Raw genomic sequence first — 18,793 nt, forward strand, 5'->3', positions numbered from 1 at the left:
TTAAACTGAAACAGGTTGTATAAAAAGAAGTTAACTTTTAAAATATGATACCGGTTGTGTTTTAAAATCAAAACATTGTTAAGATGATACCCTAACATAAACAAATTGACAACAAAAAACCCGTTCTAGATACAAAGTTCAATAGTGTGCTAGAACTAAAGAGATTTGTTTTACATGAACCAAGTCGTTTTGGTGGTGAAAAATTACTTTCTTTAGCATAAAACTCATGTTCACCTATAAATATGCACCAAACCGAAACTCAAACTTAGTTGTCGACAACAACTTTTAAGAGGACGCCACACCGCCCATTTTTAAGGAGTAAAGTATAGGCAATTTTTTACAAAGTCTAATTTGACAAGACTACATCAAGTTATTAGTTAAAACGTATTGGTTTTCAAGTAGTAAACAATTAACTGAATGTTAGACATAGGGAACAAATCTACTTTACCGGGCGCCCTTTTTCTTTCTTGAAACCTAAGTATTTCAACGTTTTGTGGATACGAGAATTTTATATATATATATATAGATATATAGATGTCCAAAGCGTTTGTAACAAAACTCCTCCGAAACGGCTTGACCGATTCTTTTGAAATTTTGTATGTATATTCAGTAGGTCTGAGAATAGGTCGTAAACTATTTTTTTTTTTATACCCCTAAGTGATAAGGGTGGTCCACCCCAAATTTTTTTTAAGTTTTTAAAAAGTCGTATAATTGCCGACGACTCTTTGCTATTAAGAAAATGCCGACTGTTAACTACGAAAAATCCAACCGGGGGGGGGGGGGGTCGAGACGACGACCCACCATACCCCCTTTGCCACCAGCCCTGGTTACATTAGTTGTTTTGTATGATTTTAAACATTTCAGTGCATGAATATAAATTAAAAATATGATGGTTCTATAAACCATAAATATGACTTATAATAAATCAATACCGTCCGGCGCCCCATTTACAAATAAAAAATGAAAAAAATAACTTGTTTACACATATATTGCCATAAAAAGTGAAATAATAATGAAAGCGTATTGTTGACAATATAATAATTACATTTTTTACAAACAAATTTTGTATCTTGAATCTGAAAAGAAAATCTTAATTATTTATGAGGGTCCAGTTCCATTATAGTCGGTCATCGGCCCAAGTGTCTTGAAAAAGAACATCTAAGAACAAAAAAGAAATAATTACTATACTCTTTTGAATTTTTGTAAAGTAATTGTACGCATTTAAGTATGAAAACAATTAGCCTACAAAATATACACCTCATTAATTTTAAAGATTTATTAAATAATTGCGATGAGAAAAGCGAACCTTTTGTCGCCAAAGTTGTTTCAACAAAAACGCCAATACAATTTTAAACTTCAAAGTGCATTTTTACCTACACAATAATTGTATTAGGCTCGAACTGTTCCAAAATCAATCAAGATTGAGATAAAATTCCGACAAGGGTCCCTCCCTTTTTGCTTTCCGCATTACAATTATTGACAATTGTTGTATTAATCTTGTTGTATAAATTGTTTAAATGTATTTATTTTATAGGTTTTAGAGTTAAATAACTGTATTGTTAATTTACATTTTACATTTCCTCTTGGTAATAGTAAGACGTACCAGCTCCAGCATGTGCGTACGGCGCAGATCTGTTCGTCTCCAAATAAAAATCACCACGTGCACTAATAACAAAACACTCTATTGACTTTGGATCGGTTTTTAGGCGCTTAAAAATTAGCTACTTGGGGTTGGCATCGTGTCCCATATAAGATTGATATCCGGAAGTGCAACCGCCATTATTGAATTCATCCCAAGAACCACATTCTACGGCTTGCATAGAATTTCTGTGGTACACGGAATCGGCGTAAAGTAAGTACGCCCTCGAATGACTGCAGCAAACTAAAAAATAAATAAAGCACAAATTTAGCGAGATATAAGCGATCACAACTTATGGGGTGGTAATATATTATAAACATCATAGTCAACCCATGCCGAAGGCACCTGAAAAAACACTAGGCAATAGAGTATATTAAGGAAAATTTGAGATTATTAATTGAAGACCGAAAGGCTAGACAATTTTTAAGGATAGATCTGTGGAGGGTTTTACTCCCGTGGCGTGAAAATAGTTCAACTTAATAATATGATAATACAAAGTGACGTTTAAATAAAGAATAAATTGTTCAATAACTCAAGATAAAATCCTGGCCCAATCTTTGTTTAAAAAAATTATGATCATGTTATATCATAATGTATTCGTGAATTTAATAAACTTGGCAAAATTGTAATTTTTAACTTCCGATATTGGTAGCTATAGAAATGCCACGTTTTCACGCTTTGGCTATTAACTTATTTCTCAACATTTGGGCTTTTATGCGACTTTTAATGCAGATTTGAACTTTTTTAATCGCCTGCGTATTTAAGTGTATACGTTAATAGTTTTATGATAGACAAAAAAAAAAATGTTTAGTCGATGAGGTTGGCTGAATGACAATCTAGCATCGCACTGAATTGGTTAAAACAATGTGCATGCGACATGCGGCCTGTCATTTGTACTTATTATTTTCGGTTTTTTATGCCATACTACCTACATGTATTAATATCAATATTATGGAAACATTTATACCTGACTGCGTACAAAAATCAGGGTCACGACTGATGTGTAAATATGTTTACAATGTCTATGTATTTTTGTTTATTTTTTTTTCAATTATTGAAATTTTGACAACGTTGCGTCGCTAGCAAACACTGGTATGACGTTAAAATGTTTTGTCTGTCTACTATTTTCACACAAAATCAATAGGTACAAGGTTAAATAAAAAAAGCTATTTAATTTTCAAATCTCTAATGGCACCGGAAAGTTGGGAGGCCGATGGAAAATTCACGTTATTAAACCAGAAGTCAACAGGTACTTCTCAACTATGGTCTTTTGGCATACGTGGGTTAGTCTTATGGTGGCTTCATAATTATTAACGCTGAGAAGATCTCGAAACCCTCCTATTATTATCTATCCAGTTTCCCGGTGCTACTCGCGGATGATTCTAATATACAAGATATATTTCTTTAAAAGTTGTTATAAAATAGCGTGAATTAAATTAGACTACATGTCAACTATGTATGAGTTTATAATCTTTCTTTAGTTAAACAATTTTTGAAAGAAAACCCAATTTGGAAGGGCATATTTTGGTAATTTTTGGACCATGAACTGCCATGGCGGCTAACCTAACACATCACTATACTTATAACGGCCAAAATAAAAACTTTATTAATGGGAAAAACATAAATTTACTGGCTTTGAATATATCCATGGGCTGAAACCCACTGAAACATCCTGGTTGAGGCGCTTTTCCACCGTTGGGGCGAAAGTCAGCGTGTCCAATCGATTTTGAATAACCTCCCGTGCCCGCAGATGAATGAATCACGTCAACAAATAAAGCATCAGTGGATCTAAGACGTTGGGTATTTATTTTGAAAATTTCAAATCCGGGACACGCCGGATCTAGGGCTGCACAAAAAACCGATTCACGGTATATTGAATCATATAATGTAATACAACACTTAAGTATTTTTACACTGCACAGTCCGCATGTATATCACCTGTTATCCTGCCGATTTGGTCTGACCCAGTGAAATGTGAACCGATAACTCCTGCGATGTGGGCGCCCAGACTGTGTCCTATTATATGAATGTCTTTAGGCTGGATTATTTCCAACTGCATTATGTTGTGTAACAGCCGAGCTATGATAGCGCCAACGTCTTTGGTAAAAATGGCAGCCATCGGGTAAGTTTGGCTATTGGCCAATTCTCCCCAGTCCGCCGTTATCACGTTAAATCCTCCAACATCCACGTATGCTTTATAAACACACCAATAATAGTTGTAAAATGTTGGAGAAAACATAAGCCTGTTAGTGTACAACAGTTGTCATTGAAAATAATAGTTTTCTACGTTCCCCTATCTGTTTTTGACCAAGTACACATTTTCGACAAACTATATAAGTGTTACGGGTTTCAGTTAATAAAGTATTACAAGTATAAGAAACGAAACAATATAATATAATATTTTGTTTAACCTTTTTTAACGCAGGTAACGCCGTCGTCTTCGTACTCAGTTGAATCGAGCCAACCGTGAACGATGACTTTGAGAGGCAAACCCTCAATCCAATACTTAAACAATTCTTCTTCCTGATTTAATTTTAACTCCGCTGGATTATTATTTCCGCAATTTCTAAAATGCGATAGTACATACAACAATAAAAATATTGAAAATATAATAATAATATATACTATAGGTGTAGTACATAATAACAAAATAAAATTAATAGATGATATTATATTTTATATCATTACACAAAAGACCAAAAAACATATGCAGCTCAATGAATTAACCTAAGAGATTTACATTATTAATTGTCATTATGAAACCTAGCGTTGACTATCAAAATTATAACTGTAATATTATTGTTGTCTACTTAGTTACATGGAACCTATTAAGCTTGTAAAAGTATTATACGTACAATATAATGACACAGCTCAAATTTATGCTGTAACACGCATCGAAATAATGATTTTACAATTAGCATTTTGACAACGAAAAAAACAATAACAAATATAATGCATATGTACTCATCGCCGGGAAGAGGCCTAGTTTGGTAACATTTTTAGTTTGCGCCGCATTTAGGTTTCAAGATAGGTCTAAGGAGGATCGGTTGGTAATTGATAAATGAGGCTTTTAAACGCTTTTGTCTTTAATCCGAGGCAGGGGTTTCTACAGCTAAAACATATTGTACGCTAAATTTATTATCTAGCCTAACGTCCATAAGAAATACATTACTATCGTAAACTTATTGGCGATGCGTTTGGTATTTTTAAAATTTTTAAATTTTAGGTCTCTAGCGGTAATGAATGTCTGTGTAATATAGAGTGACCGAATTCAGAAAAATAAAATGCAGTGTTAAACTCCTACCATAGTGGAAAATATTGTGCTACCGTAGTCGAGTTAAAAGTTAAACATAGAAAACACAGTAAAACAAGCTGAGTAAAAGTCTGTTGTGATGCGATGATGATTGTTATTTTTGTGGTATACCGTAGAGGGTTTATTTAAATATTGCATTATTTTATTTCTTTACTATAATATATAACCCCAAGGGTTGCTTAATTTTTTTCTAGGTAGAAAACACAAATTTAAAAAAAAAATTCATTGGAAACCAATCGGCGATTTCTTATTTTCGATTTTTATCTACTTAATTAACTGCGATCGCATTAATATTATATTGAAATTAAACTAATCTTAGTATTTTAGTATTTTACACGTGTGGTGTACGTACGAATTCCAGTAGAGAAATGTTACATGTTTTTCTGTGGCACCCATCACTGTCGTTTCGAATCCCAACTTTTTTTTTAATGCCAGCGTTACCAATTCATGAGTGATTTTCCATCCGGCACCAACATCCGCTGTAAAATAATTGAATTCATCATAATATAATATTATTAGGCGTTTCGAACAACACACAGAAATACACTACAGAAAGGTTTTTTTGTAATTTAACCGTGTTCTGTTGACGTTAAGTATTAGTGTAGTTGTATTATATATAATCGTTTGTCTAGTGATGTTACTCCGGTGCCCTATAGCAGATAGCTGTTTAATATTAATAGTATATTGTGTTTAAACTAATGCACAACATAATACCGTTGCAATTAGCCGTGATCTGCAAAAGAATGACTACGGTAATGAACATCATAATATTTGGAATGACGTGTAGCAGTGTTCTAAGTATGTCTAAGTACTATTGACGTCTGCCAGCCATTGCCATATACATAAGTTCACTTCTCTAAATTATTCAGTCACGCCGTTATTGTTATCCAATACAGGTGCCGAATACGCGCGTTTGGAAACAAATGGCGAACCGCAATAGGTATATTATTATAATTACTGTTATGTACTGTCTACTGATCTGGGTTACATGGGAAATTCGTATGTGCAATTAAAAATTGAACGACGAAAATGCACATTTGCCAGTGTCTGGTAACATGCGATTATCGCGCAATTATCTACAAATCTATTTTTTTAATACAACTATAATGCAATACTAGAGTTGGGTACATATTACACACACGTCAAAATCAAATACAAATTCATATTATACCATCACTTTAAGTTTAATATTGTCATGTTATGTTCATTGCATTGGTTTGTCCAAAAAAATAGTAGCTTACAAATGTAATTAATAAAGCTTGGCATTCTTTTTGCTTTGTAATTAAATTGTATGCAAAGTGCCAACGTAAATTTGTAAAAAGCGTAGTACGAAATAGCGATAAAATTTAATACATTTTACACTATTTTTTTCTACGGTGAAAAAGAAAACTACATGTGTTTCATTTTACAATCCTATTTTGTTTAATTTCAAGTAATAATTCCAATAATTATTCGATAAAATGTTTAAAACCAGAATTTATATTATAGTTTTTCTAACTTGTGGGGAAAGCGCAATTTCTTGTGTGCAAAAAACTGCACTAAAAACCATGTTATTTTTTATTATTAAGATTAATGACATTATAAAAACGGGGTAAAGATTATTGTGTATTTTATTAAATAGGTAACAAAGAATAATTAAATACAAATTTTTAGATAATATTTCTAAATATAAATTTAAAAAATGATTTCAATTTCTATTTATTAAAGAAACTGTCGCCGGCATAACTTTTACCTTGTTTAACTCGAAAAAGGGACATTCTTTACTATTACTATATATTTGACTGTGTACTTATATACTTGATTTTGATTGGCATGCCTTTATGCTGACATATTTGTTTTTATCATTGCATATTTGATGAATATAAGGGTATATGTGCAATAGGTAACCTTGTATATTTCAATCATGATTTAGTTTTAACATTAGTTACATAAACGCATTTTGTATAACTAAAAAAAATAAATATGATCGTATTACTCATAAATAATTTTAGAAAACCGAAATTTTAGTGTTTAATCATACATTAGTATCTGCTCGGTTATAAAGTGAGCTATAATATATATATATATATATAAGTATAAAATAATACACTTTACATTATTGTACTAAATATGATAACAATAATTCTAATAACATAATTTTGAAAACATTTTTACCAAGTGTCTTATCCAAAAACAAATATTAATATACAACTTCAATGACCCGGTTTTTTCACAGTAAACCTAACAGTAGGTGCAGAAAATCAAGAAGAAAGTCATGTTTTCACGGTTGTCCAACGTGAAACATCTAATAAAACTCAGCACCAAAATACTTTGAAAAAACTAAAGAATAATAATCACATCGATTATCAAGACTAAACACAATATTTAACTTTGTATTAATTTAATGTCTTAAAGGTAAATAATTCTGTCATAATATGAAAAATATTTAGTACAGTGGGTCGGCGCATACTGGGTCGAGGTAGGTCACAGGTCCACAGAAATTATTATAACTATAAAAGTGATAGAAATACAAATATCGATGAAAGTGTTGAAATTACAATAATATTAAAATTGTATTTTTACTATTAGGGTAGTTACGATTAAGGTCCATACGTTTGTCTTCATTAATTTAATTCCGTTGTTGCCCATTTATCATTTATTCATTTATCAATGAAAATATTTTTCTGATGCCTATTGACTGTGAATTTACTCACAAATAGAGACATAGAAATTCACAACGATCAAAGTGTAATTTTCCGCTTTTTTATTATTAAAAAAAAATATTGACTTAAGATTTTTAAAAATGTTATAAATATTATAGTTTTACTCTAGGTTTACCTTCGTTCTAATCTTTCTAAAACTGCTCGAAAAAGATAACTAGAGAAAAAATGTTCATCCCTTCTAGGGTGAATGGCTTATGATATTTTTTTGGTTTGTCAACATTTTTCAATAATCCTAAAAATTTTCTTACAAATTTGGAAGTAATTAAAATATTTGTAAAAAAAAAGTTACAGAGCGCCGTAATTGAGGAATAAAAAGAACTTTTAAATTGTTGGTACATTTTTATTAAGTATCTTTCAGGTGCCAGTTCTGATCTGTAGATTAACTACATGAAGAAATGTTTCAGAAGTTCACAAAATAACATGGTTCGAAAAAACACACATAATTGTAAAAACAAGCTTCAGCTACGCATTGAAGCTAATATCACAAATTGCTTTGTTTTTATATTTATACAACCTTTAATTCAACTTTAAACTGTAAAAACAATTAGTGCCTAAAACATAAATTAAATTAAATTCTTATTTTTAAGCTCTCGGCTTCGAGCTGAATAATACATATTTATTTGAATACGCTTTGTTATTAAGAGTAAATAAAATATATTTCATCAAACATTTTACATAACATTATAGGGAAGTGAAACTATCTCAATAGGTAACCGTAATATTATGTAAGTACTTAAATAGTATTAATAACTATAACATACCTACTAACACACATTATAATATTATTGTTAGATAGTCCCGTTCAATAAAAATAACTTAAGATTAATGGAAAATTGGCCATTGGCGATTATAATTGGATTAAATATATATTATGTATCTTAAAAGTTAAACGTTCTTTCGTGTCGATTGAAGTGTTGTTGTGTCAGCACTCTGGTTTAACCCATATGGAGGAGAGCTTGTGGTACGCAAATAGAAATTACCATTCACACTAGAAACAAACAACAGACGTTTTAATGCTCCATAATGAACAAATGTTCAAAAAAATATTAACACAAATACGGTGTGTTGTATTTAGTTAATATTAAAATATATAAATGTATACGTGGGTATATTTAATTAATTTACCTACTTGTTTAAAATTTTTAAAATCACCATTTTTCGGTATTAAGCGTTATATTAGGATCAATTTAGGATTTTTCGTTACTAAAAGCGTAAGAGCTCTTTTTTAAAATTAATTCATTCGATACAAAATGTACCAAATGCGCAAGAGTGTATGCGTGTACATGGACAGGCTTCAAGAATGAGTTAAAAATAGGCTTGAACCCATATTTTTCCATCGTTTATCATATTATTATTATTCAGTTTAAAAATATTGGTAATGCAATATAACAGCTTGCCTCGGTGACGCGTAGTGTCCCATATACGTTTCCGAATTGTTTTTGCATTCACCTCTTTCGTAACTGGACCACGATGAACACACTGTGGCTACCATAGACTCCATGTGATATACAGAGTCGGTATACAATTCGTATGCTCTAGTGTGACTACATCCCGCTGGAATAGACAAGTATACGAGCGATGACCACCCGAATGAACTGGAGCGCCGAACCCCTTATACCTGAGCTGAGGGTGTGTTATATACACATGAGGGTGGGTTATAAGGAAAGGTAATTATTATAAGGAAACCAATGCTATGGTACGCTTGAGAATAACTGAAAAAACTTTATGGGTACAGATTCGGCGTTACAACCCCCAAGTACAAGTAGTGTGTACAATGATGATTTACCGGCGTGTGCAAATTTAACCAGATTCAATCCATCGTAACAACCCGGCTGAGGACGACTTCCTTTGTTTGGGAAGAAGTCCACGTGCCCCAAGGATGAGGAATACCCCAACCCTCCTGCTGCCGTGTGAATAATATCCACAAAAAGGGCGTCGGTTTTGTCCAACTGATGGTCTACTATGATGATGTATTCGAAACCGGGCCCTGCGGGATCTAAACCTGAAAAGAAATATTATTATACAGCCGATGTAAGATTATCGATCATCGTTGTTTAGATCTCAACACACAAACACACACCTGTTATTCGGCCGATTTTGCCCGAAGTGAAAGCAGCGCCGCAAGCTCCAGCAATGTGGGCGCCTAGACTGTGGCCAATCAAGTGGATGTTGTCCGATTTGAGAGTGCTGCCCCCCTTGTTAACCAGGTTAACCAGGTTCTTCAGCATTTCAGCCATGTAAGTGCCCACTTTCTTCGTCGATAAAGCCGGTATTAGATAAAAGCGATTGCTGCTAATTGCGCTCCAGTCCATACATATAACGTTAAACTTGGTAACATTCAGGTACGCTAGAACGACAGTGGACAATGAACTTAAAAGATGATATTATATACAAGCAACTGGTAAAAATACCATATTGCTCTCTACAGCTCACACGAGCATTGTTAAAGTTTAAAATGTTATACTTTTGTCAGCCATATTTTGCTGTTTTTACAAATAGTATAAATTGATTGTCAGTTATTGCTATTTGATAAAAAGTGAATAATATAAATATATATATTATGGTCCAACTTCGATTGTTTTACCCGTTTTAATCGCAAATACTCCATTAATGTCTTGACTCGTTGCAAGCCAACCGTGTATCACGACTTTCAGATCTTCTTCCGGTATCCAATCCTTGAGTAAATTCTCCTCTTGGCCTATCGTAAATACGGTGGGTTTTTTGTTTCCAAGATTGCTATTCAAATAAAAGTAATCAAATTAAAAGTGTTATACAAGCCTATTAACGAGATCCACCTGTATAGTCTTATATTTTGAGGGGAAGTCATACTATGATCAATAGCCATAATGGTTCTAAGTTTCATAAAAAGTCTAATTTGCACATGGAAATAAAAAAAAAGTATTGATAGACATACCAAACTGTTTAAACTCAATACTTAACAATGCCACCATTCATTTTTTATAATTCAAGACCTTGGGACAACAACCAGACATGACCATTTTAAAAAAAAAAAAAAAATTTTCATAACGTTTTAAATTTCAAAAAATACTAATCAATTCTTTTTTTAATTTGAAACGTTTTGAAAAAAAAAATTGAAAAAATGGACATGTCTGGTTGTTGCTCCAAGGTCTTCAATTATAAAACGTCGTGTTGAATCACGCTTCAAAATAAAACATGTCAGTTCATTTATAGTAATCACCCATTTGAAAATACATAGATATTTTGTTGTTTTTTTTAACTTGTCGTCCAATACAGACTTTCTACCGAAAATATTTCTATTTACCAACCTATTTTTTGTTTTAACCAAAACAAAATCTACCTTATTTTAATAATAAAAATTGATTTATTAATAAATTGGTTTTTGCATGATTGCTTGCAACATAATTTACTTTTATTTAGTATGACAGTTCTAGCATTGATTTTAGATACTAGTGTTTATAATAATCAGTGATTCTGGCCAATGTATTTAATTTTTTAATTATTCGCAAAAGTAGGTAAGCAGAAGACTGAAAATAATTTGTTAAAACTTTATTCTCTATTAGACGCTTGTCTAATTTTGTATCACTTAAAATGTCAGGTATCTAGCTAGGTGTATAAAAAATAAGTTATTAGGTATCGAACAATCAAAATACATTTCAAAAAAATATTCTCTGTTCAATTAGTAAGTAGTTAGTACTAATATGGAACTGTTTAGATTTTAAAAGTTATTGGAACACTGTAAGTAATGCAAAACGATTTGGCACGAATACGCGAAAACGTGTAGAATTTTATTGGTAGGTTTGTTCCTTCATTATCGTCTACCCTAGTTAGTACTGTATTTATCTTAATAATTCAAACGATAGACAACTTGTTAACACTTCATAATCAACAAATATACAATAATAATTGCAGCTCGTTCAAATACATACTGATTCCAGTAGGAAAATTTCAAGCTAGCGGGGTCGAACGGCCGTAGGGTTCTACCTAATTCTTCATTTGCCGTCTCTTCGGTGGTATTTCCCGTGTTTTCGACCGCATGTTCCGTATTTTTTAAGACATTTCCAGCTGTGCCAATGTTTAATTGAGCTATATGAACACAAACAGGGTTGATGCGAATCGTTCAATTCGATTAGGCGACGTCCTGAGAAGTGAAACGTAAGACGTTGCAAAAAAAAAAAAAAAAAAAATGAATCGCTTTCTTCTACATTCGACAGTGCAAGATCAAACGAGATAAGAGTGTACGATCTGGTCGAGCAAGTAACGCACTTATTTCACAGCAACAGGTACATTGTGCATAGCGATTAGCGTGTAATGTATTTTATGTATAATATATAATAATTAATTAATGAATTTTTTCATTTTGTATGCGTTTGGCGTTTCCTTGATTAAATCGGTGCAAGTCGGCTGACAGCTGTGGTAAAACTATTAAAATTAACTTGCAGGTAAGAAAAACAAACTGACCGTCGCTTAGGTGGAATGTGACCAGGACTAACGCTATGGCTACAATCATCTTCAAGTTGGTAACTTGCCCTCAGAGTGTATAACGATATAAGCACCTCGTCCACGATCAACGACCACTCTAATATAGTCATGGGTACGAATATTACCGACTTTATTTATTTTGCCGATAATTACATTAAAAATAAAAAAACTACGGTCTAGGATATATTAGTTTTATTTGCCGTCATTTGTTTGTTAATCTGTTCGATTTACAAATAGTTTGTGGAACAATATAGCCTACCTATCTGCAGTCTACATTAAACAAACTAAAATTACGACTGGCAGAAATCAAACACTGACCTGTTTTGTTGACTTATCGTCCGCCGACCGAAAATGAAGGTACACAAGAGGCCTAAATATAGGATTAAACTGTTGCACGTAATTAACATGCTTAAATAAACGACTATCTTTACACGTAGTAATTACATTTGAATGTACATCTTCATTGCGTTATTATTATAACGTTACCCTATCAAGTGCAATCGGCTAATATTTTCTGCCTATTTATACGACAACAAAGTACCCAAGCAACTCCCCTTTATCGCCATTTGGCGTGTGTCTAACGATGCAACACTCTCCCATACTATGTCAGGTCCGTTAATTCATTCCTAAGCCCCGGCCATAGTTGTGTATAGGTACATATTATCTACCTTCTTATTTAAAAGTAATCTTTACTATTCATGGCTATTAAAGTTTTATAAGGTATTCACTCATAGTTACCCATGTATCGCAATTAACAATATAATGCAAATCATTTCATTATCTGTTGACTGTTGATTCACTCACACACAGCAACCTAGAAAGCGTTTTCATCATATTTGTGTTTTATAATATTAACAAAAAAATGTAGTCCTTTACGTCAGACTTTCATAAGACCGTTTCCGTACAGCCAAAATAACACTTGCTCGATAATATCTATAATGCCCATTTCATGATTTCTCTTCGCATTTTTACTACTACAGTCGTAGGTACATCGTACAACATTACAGTGTTCTTCAGAATTTTAAACGAATAAAATATTCGTTATTGCATAACATTATGCAAAAAGTAGCCATTTTTTTCATAGCTATCATTATCTTGAAGGTATCATTGGGTAATTTAGCTCTCTACAGCTCACACGAGCATAGCTGTTAAAGTTTAAAATGTTATACTTTTGTCAGCCATATTTTGCTGTTTTTACAAATAGTATAAATTGATTGTCAGTTATTGTTATTTGATAAAAAGGGAATAATATATATATTATGGTCGAACTTCGATGGTTTTACCCGTTGTAACCGTAAATACTCTATTACTGTTTAGACTCGTTGCAAGCCAACCGTGTACCACGACTTTCAGACCTTGTCCCGGTATCCAATACTTGAGCAAATTCTCCTCTTGGCCTATTGTAAATACGGTGGGTTTTTCGTTTCTAAGTTTGCTATTCAAATTAAAGTAATCAAATTAAAAGTGTTATACAAGCCTATTAACGAGATCCGCCTGTATAGTCTTATATTTTGAGGGGAAGTCATATTATGATCAATAGCCATAATGGTTCAAAGTTTCATAAAAAGTCTAATTTGCACATGGAAATAAAAAAAAGTATTGATTGACATACCAAACTGTTTGAATGCCACTATTTATTTTTTATAATTCAAGACCTTGGGACAACAACCAGACATGACCATTTAAAAAAAAAAAAAATTGTTTTCATAACGTTTTAAATTTCAAAAAATAATAATCAGTTTTTTTTTTAATTTGAAACAACGTTTTGAAGAAAAAAAATTGAAAAAATGGACATGTCTGGTTGTTGCTCCAAGGTCTTCAATTATAAAACGTCGTGTTGAATCACACTTCAAAATAAAACATGTCAGTTCATTTATAGTAATCACCCATTTGAAAATACATAGATATCATTGGGTAATTTTTGCTCGTATTTTTTTTTTTCACAGTACTTCATTCTCGCGAAGATTATTAGAAATTAACAATATACTATACTTATGACTTATACTGATAGGAGTTGATTACTTGTATATTTTCCTCATAAACTTATGTATGCGAACAAGAATGTTATAAGAATATTAATATTGATAGTTAATTTTCTTCTTTATATTTAGTCGGCCAAGGTAAACCACGTCCAGAAACAAGATACAACATGCGATTTTACTTAAATTATTTCTATTTTTTTTTTTTTTACATCCACAACTTTTGTACACTGATCAATATAAATATCGTGGAGTAATAATATAGCACTAGAAGTGGAATAACGGTAGGAATAGGAGCTACTTTTTTGTTATTTGACAGTTAGCAAACAGATATAGGCGTTGTATGGTATTTTGTTGTATTAGGCGAAGATGGTTGGAAAAAAACGGATAACTCTCAGAGTCGGTATAGAATGTAGAATAATTAGTAATAGCCATGGCTTAAATATACATAATAATATATTATATTTAAATCACGGTAATAGCCTACTTATTGAGAGGACGCCACGCCAAAAGTGGAACGCATGCAACGACCGATAGAACGCGCTGTTAGGTGTTTTAGCGAGGCGCAGGCACGCGTTTTTAGCCCCGCCTACCACGTTACGGTTGGACGTAGCCGGCCTGTCAATTTCTCGTACGGGGCCGTGTTTTATTATAGAATGAACGCCGTTGGTAGACCATTCGTATACTTTGAAATTGCATACGCTGTATACAGCCGACATATATTTTATACAGTATCTGCACGCACCCACGAATTAGTCTGATTGAGTAAATTGTAGGTATTGAATATAATATTTGTATTTGTGTAGTAGGGTTTTTTGAAAGCAATCCTGAGTAAGCAATTTATCGTTGTTATAAGTGTTTTTTTAAATGCGCCTTTAAAAGCTCCTCTCCAAGCAGCAGCAATTCCATAAGAGAAAACTGACCGAGCGATTGCACAATAAATCATTCTCATGCCGATGGTCAATAAAATATTGTTTAGAGTTTTGAAAATATAGAACATGCTTCTAACTTTTTTAATAGTAGACCCAATGAAAAAATACACGATTTTTCCAGAAACTCATACAATCTTATTTTTATACATTTTTCCGATACTTTGGATAATGTATAAGTCAGGGATATCATGCGGACAGTGACGTAGACACGGGGGAGGGTTTAGGGGGTTCAACCCCCCCCCCTTACACTTGATTTAGCTTAATACTTAAATTTTATAATACCGTTAGTTGTTTTAATTGTTATCACATATCAGTTATCAATATAAAAATTACAATTGTTCAAAAAGAGTAAAAACATACCTTAGAAATACTGTGTAATCATATACAATTTTTAATTGTATTTTAATCATCTAACTTATTTTAAACAGGATCGTCTAAATGGCTTAGTTCTTCTAAGCTATTATCGAGATGAATTTGCCAAAAAGCCAAGAAAAATAGATATTTTGTTATAACTTATAAGTGTTAAAAAGTGAAATAAACTTAGTGTTTTTTTTTCAACCATGACCCCCCCCCCCCCATAAAAAATTCTTGTCTACGCCACTGCATGCGGACACGAGAATTATATATATATATATATATACAAAATCGTTCCAAGTAATGTTGGCATGTAATCAATAATTACTTGGCAACCTTTAATTTGTTTAATTACGTTAAATAGCCTTTGTTATTGTGAAAAATCTATTCATACATTCGTATATCTCGCTGTATTGCATTTTCATTACGATTGATTACTACTTTTTTGTACGGTACCTTCAAGAAAAATGAAATTGTCGACGAAATTACTCATCGCCGGTGGAGTGTTTGGCGGCGGCGCCGCGCTTAACTACTTGGTGATACCAGCTGCGAAGCAAGTAGCCTCATGGTGGTGGCCAACCGTAAGTATTGTATTTCGTGACGGCGCGTGTACTTAATACCGGTTATCAATCGGCATAATGCTTTTCTATATACATCATGTAGATACAACAATGTCTATACCACTGAAGAGTAGTTTGTACGTGAGAAGTTTGTTTTTGAGATTGAGGTGTTGTGTTGTGAGAAGGAAACGCAATTGACGGGAGCGGTTGTTTAATACGAGACGTTTGGCATGGATATGAGTTGCCCAAGTAAGGCGGCGGTCTAGATGTAGTAGGCCCAGGTATCGGACATTTTGAGCGGTTGGAAGGGGTATGTCGTTGAGGTAGACATGCGGGCTGTCTGTCCGTTTAAGAGTAAATGTGCAGTGGAGGCTAAACTTTTGTACACTGATCAATATAATTATCGTGAAGTAATAATATATCAAGACTAACTGTAAACAATTGTAAACAATACCGTTATAACAAATGATGAGTGCCCCCGGTATCTGGGAGTTAAACTAGACAGAACCCTCACTTACAGACAACATATGAAGAATAAGCTTAAGACCAGAAACAACATCATCGCTAAGCTAGCTGGGACGAGCTGGGGCTGCAACGCAAATGTTTTAAGAACCTCAACGCTAGCATTAGTGTACAGTGTTGCAGAGTATTGCTCTCCAGTTTGGATGAAAAGCGCTCACTGTAACAATGTCGACGTACAATTAAACCAAGCCACGCGAACTATATCCTGGACGGTCAAAAGCACACAAACGCTAATGGCTACCAGTTCTCTCCAATACACTACCACCCGAACTACGTAGGAAAAAGGCGGCGTCATCTATCCTCGAACAAATTAAAAACAAAACGGACCTACCAATTCATAATGATGTTTTTCTCCACACCGATAAAAGACTCAAATCAACGCATCCAATATGGAACGCGGATATAGGACAAGAAACCCCACAAGAGTTATGGAAAAAACAATGGAAAGAATCCGGCGTTAAAAACAGCTTTCTGGTTGACGACCCAAACATAAAACCGCCTGGTTTTGAGCTGCTTCGACCAATCTGGTCAACACTAAACAGGATACGTTCTGGCCAGGGAAGACGTATTACTTCGTCAATTCCTGCAGCTTTCTTCCTTTTTAGATCTCTAAGTGCTTTATCAAATTCTTCTCTCAGTACACCATAATTTAACCCGTTATCCAGTACTTCTTCATGTTCTACTTCTTGTCCAGTGAGTTCTGGCCCCTCATATAGCTGTTCTAGATACTCCTTCCATCTTTGTCCTCATAAACAATTACTCCACTGTTATCTTCTATTGCACCTCTTTGGGGTTTATAATCGTTAAAGAAATTTTTAACTGATTTATACGCTGCATCTCTGCTACCAGTTCTCATTTGTACCTCTATATCTTTGCATTTTTCCTCTAGGTATTTTTCCTTTGCTTCTTTTGACTTTCGTATTACAAGATTTCTTAGTTCCCTGTATTTCCGCTTATGTTCAAGAGTAGTCCCATTCTTAAGCTTCGTTCTTTCATCTATCATACTTACTATCTCTGCTGTTATCCATTCTTTCCTAGGTACTGTAGCTTTATTTTCTTTCAGAACCTTTAATGCTGCTTCTGTCACTGTGCTCTTTATAATAGCCGACCTATTATTTTTGTCGGTTCTCTCATTTATATTTATATTAATTGTAAGTTCTTTAAACCTATCATATGCCTTTTCTTCTTTTAATTTGTTTATATGCCATCGATCATTGTTTCTCTTTGATACTATTTCCTTGAACTTTAGGTTACTTTTCGTCATTAATAGGTTATGGTCACTATCTATGTCTGCTCCTGGATAGCTTCTGCAGTCTTTTACTTGGTTTCTAAATCTCTTCTTGACCATTATGTAATCTATTTGATATCTACCTATGTCTCTCGGCATTTTCCATGTATACCTTCTTCTTGGATGGTGACCGAAATAGGTATTTGTAATTAATAACTCGTGTTTTGAACAGAAATTTATTAATCTATCTCCTCTTTCATTTCTGTTTCCTAGACTATAATTTCCTATTATGTGTCCTAGGCTTTCTTGTCCCACTACAGCGAACGCCCATAATAATAAGATTTTCATCTCCTTTAACTTTTTCAATGACTTTTTCTATTCCTTTATAGACTTCTTCAATTTCTCTCTCACTGCTATTGGAAGTAGGCATGTAGACTTGGACTATGATTGTATATCCTTGGGTTTCGTTTCGATCTTGACTAATATTATTCTTTCATTGTACTGCACAAATCCTTCAACTTTTTTCCCAATTGCCCTACTCATTATTATGCCTACCCCTCCAATTCCTGGGTTATTCTCCGCTGTTCTTGTATGTATCAATCTATATCCCCACTCCAAAGATCTCCTGCTCTAGGCCATCTCATTTCTGACAGGCCAAGTATATCAATTTTCATTCTTGCCATTTCTATTTTCAAGTTTTCTAGTTTCCCGCATTGCAACACAATTCTAACGTTCCAAGTAGCTATTCTTCTCCAATTCTTAACACTTCTTTCTCCTCCAGTAATCCCCCCTGTATACGCCACTGTAAATAGGTATATATATATATATATATTTATATATTTAAGAGCGTTTTTGGTCGGGTTGAGAACTTTTTATCTACAAGAGATAAGAGAGATAATTATACATAAGAACATATTATTATAGATTTATTTTTCGGATCTAATTACAAACAATGTATCAACTATTTGGTATAATAAAATAATAGTACAAATATTAAGTTTAATTTTAAATAGGAATTCAAAAAAGTAAACATTTAGAGCTTATTACATTTTATTTTATTAGCAGAAATGCCGTTCAGAAATAATAAAAAAATCTAAACGTAT

The 18,793-nt window shown here is 33.1% G+C and overlaps 2 protein-coding genes across 4 annotated transcripts; both read right to left on the reverse strand.

Annotated features, from left to right (window-relative positions):
- Nucleotides 1-970: 970 nt before the first annotated feature.
- Nucleotides 971-5,799, reverse strand: LOC126846639 (lipase member H-A-like). Of its 2 annotated transcripts, none has more exons than XM_050586331.1 (8): nt 5,667-5,799; nt 5,305-5,431; nt 4,051-4,205; nt 3,578-3,832; nt 3,270-3,485; nt 1,726-1,882; nt 1,604-1,665; nt 971-1,158 (listed from the first exon to the last, which is right to left on the reverse strand). In XM_050586331.1, exons 1-8 carry the CDS (start codon nt 5,716-5,718, stop codon nt 1,118-1,120), a joined length of 1,065 nt encoding a protein of 354 aa, XP_050442288.1. In that variant the 5' UTR covers nt 5,719-5,799; the 3' UTR covers nt 971-1,117. The 2 variants fall into 2 exon arrangements, with proteins under 2 accessions (XP_050442288.1, XP_050442289.1); XM_050586332.1 differs by having other exon boundaries at nt 1,569-1,665.
- A 2,547-nt stretch (nt 5,800-8,346) lies between these two features.
- Nucleotides 8,347-12,211, reverse strand: LOC126846647 (lipase member H-B-like). 2 transcript variants are annotated; one of them, XM_050586345.1, is made up of 7 exons: nt 12,095-12,211; nt 11,563-11,719; nt 10,239-10,390; nt 9,735-10,001; nt 9,441-9,656; nt 9,052-9,208; nt 8,347-8,642 (listed from the first exon to the last, which is right to left on the reverse strand). In XM_050586345.1, the coding sequence occupies exons 1-7, from the start codon at nt 12,141-12,143 to the stop codon at nt 8,540-8,542; spliced, it is 1,101 nt and encodes a 366-aa protein (XP_050442302.1). In that variant the 5' UTR covers nt 12,144-12,211; the 3' UTR covers nt 8,347-8,539. The 2 variants fall into 2 exon arrangements, with proteins under 2 accessions (XP_050442302.1, XP_050442303.1); XM_050586346.1 differs by lacking the exon at nt 9,052-9,208 and having other exon boundaries at nt 8,528-8,642.
- Nucleotides 12,212-18,793: the final 6,582 nt, after the last annotated feature.

The sequence above is a fragment of the Adelges cooleyi genome, unplaced genomic scaffold (assembly GCF_023614345.1).
Source record: "Adelges cooleyi isolate 19-005CV unplaced genomic scaffold, UGA_ACOO_1.1 ACOO_flye_CR_arks_rails_tigmint_CR_PRNA_9, whole genome shotgun sequence".
NCBI lineage: Eukaryota > Metazoa > Arthropoda > Insecta > Hemiptera > Adelgidae > Adelges > Adelges cooleyi.